We start from the raw sequence: 10,764 nt of genomic DNA on the forward strand, positions 1-10,764 counted from the left end.
TCCCGTCCATCACCTCTATACTCCATGATTAGTCTCTCTCGCCTCCGAAAATTCTCCAACATTTCTCTTCTCATTTCTTCTCTCGTCCGTCCTCTCTTGCTTTCCCTCCAATTACCCGATCACTCTCCAACCTCCTCTTCCCGAATCTCCAACTCATGCCTCTCACTTTCATCTCCTCCACCACTTATCACCCTTTCACTCCGGAGCTTTCCAAACCACACATTCTCCCAAACACGTCATTTTCCCTCCTCCAACAAAGCTATGTAATAAATTTACAAAAAAATGTGTATGATTGATCAAGATATTTCCTTTGAGTTCTCATAGACATTTATATCTAAATTGTTGACTCCCCTATTTACCGTGCATAAAAATTGGTTCCAAAATGCTCGTGAACACGGTTACAATATATATATATATATATATATATATATATATATATATACAGGGTGTCCCAAATCTGGTGTGCAATATTTCCGCTGTTCACACTTCCTTCTTCTAGATGGCGCTGCTCTTCCTCTCCGCCGCTCCATCACCGCGCCATCTCACCGAACCCGATAGACGGGATCGAGATGAACATAAAAATCCAATATAGTCTTGGTTAGGTCTATCAATAATCAAGATATAAATTTTTTAATTTATGAGAATGAGAGCGCGCCTTGCGCGCCGAAGGAAAGGCTTGAGCCGCTCGAGCCATAGCACGGCCTACTGTCTCAAGCATTGGCTGCCGGCGGCGGCGGGGGGAAGAAGGAGACGCGTGGCGTCGTCGCCGTTCCCACGTCTCGCCGCACCGCGCCTAAGCTCGCGTCGATGGTTGCTACGCATACTCGCGATTACATGAGGAGATTATGAATTGTTAATAAAAATAGGACAAATTTAAATCGTAATAAACTTCTGTAAATAAGAAAGTCGAAAGAGAGAAAGCGATGGAAACGTATGAAACCTGCAAATAATATAATATTTGCCGCGTCAAATTCTCTTATCGTTTTTTATGGAATATTAAATTAACGAAGATTTATCACGATTTATTCTTTATACATTCTCCTTTTGTAACCATCTTATTAGAAAATTACAAAATGCACGAAATACTATCTCTAATATACACTCTTTGTAAAATAACACGATAGAAAAATATTCACGTTTGATCTAAGGACTTCAGGATAAATTATTCGATGCGACTTCTACGGTAATTATAGGTAATTAGAAATCAATGTTATGTCAAGTATCGTTAGTATGGTTAACTACAAAGGATTTTCTTTTGTATATGATAAAGAACTTCGAGTTTCTTCTATTGTTAATACATTATAAGTCACTGAAAATCTGTCGTAATTAATAATGCAATTAAAGGTAGAAGAAACTGTAAGTTTTCTATGGTTATAAAAGAAAATCCTTCGTTGTGTTAACAATACATGATATTATACATTAATTTTTAAGCATAATTATCGTAGCATCGCGCCTAAGCTATCGGGTTACATCAAGAAGGAATATTTTTCTGTGTTATTACAGAGTCAAACATACTATGGATAAGTATTTCGCGCATTTTAGTATGACCCCCCCCTCCCTTCCCCCCTCTCACTCTCTCTCTCTCTCTCTCTCTCTCTCTCTCTCTCTCTCTCTCTCTCTCTCTCTCTCTCTCTCTCTCTCTCTCCCCCCCCCTCTCTTTCCCTCTCATGCACTACGTAGTACACAAATACAATAAATATTACCACGTTTAACAACATCTGTAGTTTGTACTATTCTACTTTTATTATGTGTAATTTGAATAAAATTCTAACAATTATCATTTCTTTATATTTTTAGTGTCACATACGATCGAAAAAAAAATTATTTACGCGGACGGGTGCGATCGGGCGAGGTGGCGATGCTCCAAAAATTTCGCGCTCCTTCGCAACGTTACTCCAGTGCTCGGGACATACGGTAATAAACTCGCGAATCTTCCACGACTAGCCCAACCGCGAAATCGGTGGCTTTACAATGTATTGCGACGCTCGTCTCACCAAGTCGCCTCCTTCCCGCCTGCCTCGTCCGGGTCGGGATTATCTCCGGCTCCTGCGTCTTCTCTTACAAGATTCGCTGCTCGGTACTCCGGATTGCACGCACTTTATCAGCTAACGTCCGCAGCACGAGTGAGGAAACCTAGATCCCGCGGGGGCCGCTTGACGACGCGCCCCGCCTTGCCTCCGATACTCCGGGCTCTTATTGGTCGATTATCCAAAAATCGATTTTCGCGTAGCGCGCGGCGTGCACGCTGACTGATTGATCCAGGCGTGGTAGTCGATACTGTTGGGCCCCGTGCACGAGAATTTTTGGCGTCTTCCTCTGCGGCAGAATTCCTTTCCCCTTGCCGGGCGCATCCTTCGCCATCGGGACGTTATTTCATCCTCGATTAGGGCGTTTACTGATGGCAAGCTGTCGCGATCTCCGCCGGAATCGTGCGGGATCGGATTTGACGTCACCCCGTCGGGGCGCTGGTCTCGCGCCTTCGCTGGATCCTGAAAGCGTAAGTCAGCGGCAGTATCGGAATTCTCGAACGACACGAATTGTAGGCAAGATAAGGGCGGTATTACCTGCGGACCCCCGCTCGAAAAGGGTCTCCGTTACTTTCTCGGTGTCCGCTCACCTGGTGACGGGAATGTTCTCCGTCGAGACGAGACGCCCAAAAATTACAAGATTGATCGCTGTGGCCACCAATTTCCGCCGCACTCGCGATGCAGCGCTCGCAAAAATCTTAACGATTAATAAGCAGACAACACGCGGGACGTCACACACACAAAAACACGAGACAACACGCTTTTGCATCCGTTCCCGAGCGGGAGGACGCAGGATCCGCGTGATGTTAACGCGTAAGGGCCACTAAGGTCCATGTGACGGACAGCAGCCTGCGGCTGTCATGTCACAATATGTATATATATTGTCACGACTTTTCTCGACCGGAAAAGCCGCGATCAAAAACAGCAAGACCGGCAGGGTAGCCGATACCCGTGATGCATTTCTTGCCGCGCTAGAATCTCGGCCACACGCTATCACAAATAATTGTTGGGCGCCAGACGCGCTCGACGACGCGTCAATCCGTGAAATTCGCTACGCCAAAACGGCCTTGATCTCCGCGCGACAATCTCGACCAGCTCTTCCTAACGGTAAAAGGGCGGGGCTGAGGTCAAGGGAGCGGGCAACGACGACAATACGAAAAGGCGGATGACACACACGAGAAATCAGCTCAGTGCGTAACAGATAATAACAATTTATTTACAATAAAAGCGAAGAGTAAAGATAATATCGAAGGAACGCAAATGATCCGCTATACTGCCGCGATCGACGCGAAAATAACGTTCGTCGTTCCGACAATGCGGCGCTACGGCAACGAACAATACAAAAAGAAACGCGAACGATACACAAAGAGATCCCGCGGCATACGCGCGGCCGACAGAGACGGACGATGGGATTTTCCGCGCACAAGAAGTTTCGGGCGTTCGAACGTGCCGACACTCCTGGCAACAATAGACCACGACCGCGAGGCTCGCGAGGGAAGGAAAGCGATCGTCGGCCGCCGCCGCGTGTCTTGCTTCTCGTCCACCTGTTACTCGCGACACGATGATCGCTCGCGCGAGGGCTTTGCGGCGCACGCGGTCGAGGGGAATCTCCGACGGACTCCGAATGTTCCCGCGAACGTATCCCCCGTGGTTCGACGCGTTAGTGACCCGCCCGTTTGCATCCGATAAATCCCCAAAATCCCAACGCGAAAGTATGCAACCGCCCCGCGGCACACGCAATTCACGCACCAACGCGAAAACAGATGCAAAACGGGCTCGGGGGCACCCCGCTAGCCGGCAACCGCTCGCACGAGAATATAATTACTGCGGGCCACCTCACCGATAAGGTCCAGGACCTCATCACCTCCCTTGTCACCTGGCTCGTTCCGGTTGCTTTCGTCGAGGCCTCACAAACCACCGGCTGCACGCAAAAGCAAGGTGGATTGCGGTCGATCCCGGATCGACACCGCGACCTCCCCACCCGGTCATGCGCATTGTCTCCGCGCGGCGACCCAATTACGGTAGGGCGCGCAGTCCTGCGACTGCAGGGCCGTTATCCTTTCGGGGGCCTCACAGGCCCCCGCTAAATTTTCCATTTTCTGCCTGGCCTCTGCCCGCGCTTGTGTCGCGTACGCCGCGACCTCCGCTCCACGCGAGAAGATCCGGCGCCTCCTCCGATGCGTTTGTCCCCATCGTGGCCCTCCTGCCGCCCTCCGGAATGTTCTTCTTTGGTGCTGGCAGGCGCCGCCCTTCCAGTCTCCGGCCGTGGCTTTCCCGGGCCACGTAGGGTCCCCGTGCGGGTCGCGTGCTCGCCTCTCCCGGCCGCCGGTGCTGTCCTCCTCCTCTCGCTTCTTGCCTATTTTCCCCGTTCGGCGCGAATTCGCAGTCTGTGACGGGGGAGGGACGCTGCTATTCGTGGCAGCGCAACTACCACGTCACAATATATAGGGAAGTAAAAGAAAATGTAGTTTTGTTGTGAGCGTTTGCTCGTTTCGGGAGTTCTTCCCGTAGGTAGTTAGGATTCGTCCTGCCCTAGGGGTTAGGACCCGAAGGGTGAAGGCTCGGCTCGTTGGTTGAATGAAAGAAAACACTTCTTACTTGGTTTTGGTTGTCTTTATTTCTTTGCTTGGTGCTTACAGTCAGCTGTGACGGTGTCAAGTATCACTCGCGATAAGGTTTGTAGTACGTGACGTAGCTCGGACGTTGTTATGTTACTCTCCGCTCGGTCAGGGCGTGGTCGCTCTTATATACGATGGTTTCTGGCGCCAGTTTTTGGGGGCCAGTGACCGAGCGTCGGTAGCTTCCGCGAGGCTAAGCGTTTCGTCATCGGAACGCGGTAGCGTTGCGGTTTAATTGTGCAGCGTAGGGCCTATTTCTAGGGCGATACGGAACTGCTTCCGAGTGTGATGTTGTAAGCTCACGGAAGTTGCTTGGGATTTTCATGAGCGCGGCGGATTCTTGTGCGTTTGTCGAAAGAAGTGCTTCTCGCAACGTTTTTTGAAAAATGCGTTTCGCAATTATAATATGTGTGCGGTTGTAATTCGGCTTATAACAAATTTAATAAAAAATTACATTTTTATATAAAATAAGATATATTTAATTAATTATTTGTTTACAATATTATTCTTTATTGATATATATATATATATATATATATATATATATCAATAAAGAATAATATTGTAAACAAATAATTAATTAAATATATCTTATTTATATATATATTATATATATATATATATATCAATATATATATATATATATAGTCACCTGACCGGAAAAGCCGCGGGCAAAAGCAGCAAGACCGATAGGGTAACCGATACCCTCGATGTCGTGTTTGTCGCGCTCGAATCTCGGCCACACGCTATCGCGAGGAATTGTTGGGCGCCAGACGCGCTCGACGACGCGTCGATTCGCGAAAGTCGCTACACCAAGGTGTCCTCGATCCTCGCGCGACAATCTCGACCAGCTCTGCCTAACGGTAGAGGGGCGGGGCGAATCGTAAGAGAGCAGGCGACGTCTGAAACACGAAGGGACGGACGACACACCAGAAAAGATAGACTCCGTGTTTAACAATTAACGAACTTTATTAAGAATAAGTGTAAGGCATAAAGAATGGTATCACGGGACGCGACATTCGCCGTTCTGATAATGCGGCGCCACGGCGCGAATCAGACCAAAATAAATGCAAACGATATGCGGGAAGCTCCCGCGGTATGCGCGCGGCCGACAAGGACGAACGATGGAATTCTACACACACTATGTATTATTAATGAACTTCATTGAATCCCCTTGGGGTTTACAATCTCAACATACATATTCTACCTTAAACTAACTTATTTCTATCTTAAATCTAATTCCTGGTTGCTTTGGCAGCCGCTGCTGCCTCTACAACCTATCCTCCTACGCACACACACACACACATCGCCTATCTGTGGACTTCCGTTTCCTCTGCCCTTCCTTCAATTAAATAACCATTTTTCCACTCTTCATGCTATCGTCGCCTCTCTCTATCCCCTCCCTCTCTCTCATCAATTCCCTAATCCAACTCTCTCCCTCCCCATCAGCCCCTAAAATTCTTCCTACCACCTCCTGCCAACTGTCTCTGTCTAAACCCCAATCTCTACACTCCTCCCATACATGCTCCCACGTCTCTACGCCACCTCCACATAATCTGCATCTTTTCTTTTCCTCCTCCTCCCAATATTTATTGCCTCTCATCTCGTTACCCAATCTACATCTTATAATTCTCTTCCACCTGCTCTTGCCCCACCCTTTTTTCAAGTATCCTGGTATGCCCTCCTCCTTCACCATTTTATACCACCTATTATATTCTGAACCTACAATTCTCTCCCATCTTTCCTTTCTCTGCATTTTTCTCTCCTTAATAAATATCGCTTCTACTCTATCCTCCTCTCTTTCCTCGCCTAACTCTACCAAACTCCCTCCCCTGTCCTCCCAAAAACTCCTTCTTTCCCCTTCCCAGCCACTTCCTACTTTTTTGGTCCTACACCTCGCCTTTATTTCTTCTAAACACATTCTTGCCAACTCGCTACCTCCGCCCTCTTCTAATTTCCTCTCATATTTCCACGCCCTTCTTCCCGCTTTCCCTCTCAATTTATCCCTTAGTATCTCCTCTCTTACCATATAACCCGGCGTGTGCCAATCCAAGCCTAGCATCCATCTCAGATACCTCTCCTCTAGCTTCTCCATACCGTCTCTCTCCTTCCAACCCCAAATTTCCACCCCGTATCCCATAACCATCCATACCAACCTGTCAAATAGCCACACCCTTCTTCCCCAATCACCCCCGTACCTTCTCTTCCCTATTCCCCAAACCTGACCCATCACTGCCGTCACCTTTCTCACCCTATCTTTTATCTGCGCTTCTTGCCCCCCGTTTTTTTGGAACACATACCCTAGATAGCAAAATTCTTTCACCTCCTCTATCCTATTTCCTTTCCACCACCAACTTCTTCTACTCTCCCTACCTCCTCCCTTTCTAAACCTCACTATTTTCGACTTCTCTGCATTTAAAACTAAGTTCTTTTCATCCAAGTATCTTTCTAGCCTTTCCAACATACTTCTCATCTGATCCTCGTCTTCCGCTATTAACACCAAGTCATCCCCATATGCTAACGTACACACCTTCACACATCCCACCTTCACCCCTCCCCACTTGACCCTCCCCATTACTTCTTCTAAGTCTGAGATCAATAGATTAAACAACAACGGACTCAGTGGGCAACCCTGTCTTACCCCCCTCCCCGTCCAAAACTCTTCCCCTGTCTCCTCCCCAACCCTAACTCTACTCTTCGTTTCTCTTAGTAAGCCTTCTACTCTCTCTATTAAACCTTCTCTAATCCCCCTCTCCCTCATCGTCTTTATCAAAATCCCTCTATCCACCGAATCAAATGCTGCCTTCAAATCTACGAATAACGCTACTAATTTTCCTCCTTTTTTGTCCACACTTCTATTTACTACGTAGTTTAATACAAAAATATTATCTATTGTCCCTCTCTTATTCCTAAAACCTGCCTGATTTTCTGGGATTATTCCCTTCTCCTCAATCTCCTCATTTAACCTTTCTGCTAAAATTTTTGCGTATATCTTATAAAGCGTGGGCATTAACGTTATTCCCCTATACTCCTTCACCTGCTTTCCCTCTCCCTTTTTAACAATCGGTACTACTACTCCTTCTTTCCAATTCTCCGGCCATTCCTCTCCCCTCCATACCCTATTCAAAAAACCCCCTATCCACTCCTCTAACCTTCCTCCCCCCCACCTCCATACCTCATTCGGAATACCATCTACTCCTCCCGCTTTTCCTACTTTTAGTTTACTCACCACCTTTCTTACCTCCTCCTTGCTTATACCCTGTTCCACCTCTCTCCTACCACTCTCTCTATCCTTTCTCTCGTCTCATCTAATCACTCTTGTCTCTACTCCACCTAACAAACACATAAAGTACTCTTTCCACTCCTCTATTCTTATTCCTTCGTTGACCCTTCTTTTCTTTCTCCTATCCTTATTTACTATCTCCCACACTTCATTCTCATTCCTGGCCTCTTCTGCTTTTTTCTCCCACTTCCTATTCTCCTCCTCTTTCTTCCTCTCACAAAGAACTTTGTATTCTCTTTTTAGCCCTATATATTTACTCCTATCCTCTAGTCCTTTTCTCCACCTCCTTAATTCCCTCCTCACCTGCCGCTTCACGCCCTCACATTCTTAGTCCCACCAGCCTCTTTCTACCTTCTTGCCTTTCCTTCTCTCTCTCTCCGTCTTCCCCATTGCATCCTTAATTTTACTCCGCATCCTATCCCACTCCTCATTTACCTCCTGTTCATATTTTTCCTCTATCTCCCCCTCCAAAACTCTCCTGAACAATTCCCTTCCCTCTTCATCCCAGACTCCCCTTATCTCCCTGCCTCTCCTCCTTACAATTACCTCTCTCCCCTCACTCCTCACCTCTGCCACTACTGGAAAATGATCCGACTCTACCTTATCTATTACCCTCATCTTTTTTATTCTATCTTTCGCCTCTCTATCTACTAATATATAGTCTATCACAGTGCTTCCCCTAGCTCCTACATACGTATACTCTCCTTCCTCATCTCCTACCATCCTTCCATTTAACATTTCCCATCCACATTCACCTATCAGTTCTATTAGCTTTCTTTCTTCTTTATCTACCTTACTATCTTTGGACATTCTCCTAGTCTGCTCTTCCCCCTCTTCACCATCCGAATCCTCCCCCCAACCTCCTCCTTCTCTACCGGTTCTCGCGTTGAAATCGCCCCCAATAATCACCTTCGCTCTCCATCCTTTGATTCCATCATCTGTCTCAGTAACTGCATAGCTCCTTCCCTACCTTCCTCCTTTATATACACCCCTACAATCCTCCAACTTTCCTTTTCAATCTTAATTCCCGCCGACACTAACCCTTCTCCTATTTCAACTATTTTACTTTCTCTATCACTTAACTCTTTTCTTATTCCTACCACCATTCCCCCCATTGCTCTACCTTTTCTATTTTTTCTACTAGCCTTCTGTACTCCCCACTCATAACCCTTTGGTACCCTGTCTCTTATCTTTTCCCAACCCCTTGTGTCCGCCCATGTCTCTGATAAAAACATTACATCCCATTCCTTTAAATTATCCCAAAAATCCTTATCTTTATTCCCCAGCCCTGCCACATTCCAAAAAGCTATTTTCACGACCTTCGCTTCCCTCGACTCCTCCTCTCTTGACTTACCCTTCACAATCTTCCTACATTCCCTTCCCCCCCTTCCTCTATCCTCAACTCTCCTTTCTCATTCCTCAAGACTTCCTCTTCTTCATCCCACTTCCACCAATAATCTCCTATCCTGATCCTTCCATATCCTAACCATACCCTATTTCCCTTTTCCTCTTCTACTCTTGCTATTTTTTCTAACCTCCATCTCATCCTCCTCTCCTTCCAAGTCCAATCTTCCAAAATTCTTTCTTCCCTACCTTTTAGCGTCTTCTTCCTACTCCACACTTCTTTCCTCTGTTCTTCACTCTCTAACTTCACCCATATCATCTCTCTCCCTTTTTTGTTCCCCTCTCCTATTCTCCTAACTCCCTTCACAGTCACCTCTGCTCCTATCTCCCTGAACACCTTCTCCACCGCCTCTTTCCTACTCCCTTCCTTGACCTCTACACCTTTAATTAATAGATTCTTCCTTCTGTCCTCCCTTTCCTTCATCTCTAACCTCCTCTCTATCTCTTTCACCTTTTTTCCCACTGCGTTATCTCCTCCTACTTCTATTTTCTCTATCTTTCTCTTTAACTCTTCCTGCTCCACCACTAACTCTTTTCTTTCTCTTTCCCATCTATATTCTCTTTCCTTGAAATCATTAATTTCTTTTTTCAACGCATTTATCTCTTCTCTCAACTTTCTACCCTGCTCCTCCATAATCTCCTTCAGTTCTTCCTTCATCTCTAATTTAACCATCTTTAAGCTACTAACAATCTCCTCTTTCCAATCTCTTAATTTCCTATCCCATTCCTCTCCGTCCTCTCCCGCCGGCGATCTAGCTACTCTCTTGCTACCTCTCATGCTATCAACCGAAGTGCAACTGTCGCTTCTGCCTCTATCCGCCATTTTTGTCGCGTCTACTGAACCCGCCTTAACTCTATATTACCTCCCTACTCTGTCACTATGCGGCGCTCCTGCTCCCCCACTCTCACGTACGCACGTCTTCTCTCTACTTGCTCCCTGCTTTAACCCTGTTATTCCCCGAGACACCTAATTAATACGTTAACTCACTCTTATCCTCTCTTTCTCCATTCACCTATCCACCCACACTCTCTCTATCGCTCTCTTTCGCTCCCACCCGACTATCCTACCCTCTCCTACGCTTTCTAACACCTCTTATTACACTCAATTCACTGCTTGCAACTACACACGTCTAACTTACTCTGGCCCGGAAACGGAAGTCGCACACACACTATGTATTTCGGACGTTCGAGCGTGCCGACACTCCCGGCAACGATAGAACCCAACCGCGTGGCTCACGGGGGTCACAAAGCAATCGCCGGCCGCCGCCGCACCCTACCCCGTCGCGAAACCGGAAGTCCCGTCCACCCGATACTCGCTCGCGCGAGGGCTTTGCGGCGCACACGGTCGAGGGGAATCTCCGACGGAACCCGAGCGTCTTCACAACCGTCCTTCCCGTGGCTCGGCGCGTTAGCGTCCCGCCCGCTTGCATCC

At 47.1% G+C, this 10,764-nt stretch overlaps 1 protein-coding gene across 1 annotated transcript; it reads right to left on the bottom strand.

Moving 5' to 3' along the window:
- Positions 1 to 8,833: 8,833 nt before the first annotated feature.
- LOC118645770 (golgin subfamily A member 6-like protein 7) lies at positions 8,834 to 10,155 on the bottom strand. The gene is made up of 2 exons (XM_036287476.1): positions 9,301 to 10,155; positions 8,834 to 9,175 (listed from the first exon to the last, which is right to left on the bottom strand). Exons 1-2 carry the CDS (start codon positions 10,153 to 10,155, stop codon positions 8,834 to 8,836), a joined length of 1,197 nt encoding a protein of 398 aa, XP_036143369.1.
- Positions 10,156 to 10,764: the final 609 nt, after the last annotated feature.

The sequence above is a fragment of the Monomorium pharaonis genome, chromosome 5 (assembly GCF_013373865.1).
Source record: "Monomorium pharaonis isolate MP-MQ-018 chromosome 5, ASM1337386v2, whole genome shotgun sequence".
Classification (NCBI taxonomy): Eukaryota; Metazoa; Arthropoda; class Insecta; order Hymenoptera; family Formicidae; genus Monomorium; species Monomorium pharaonis.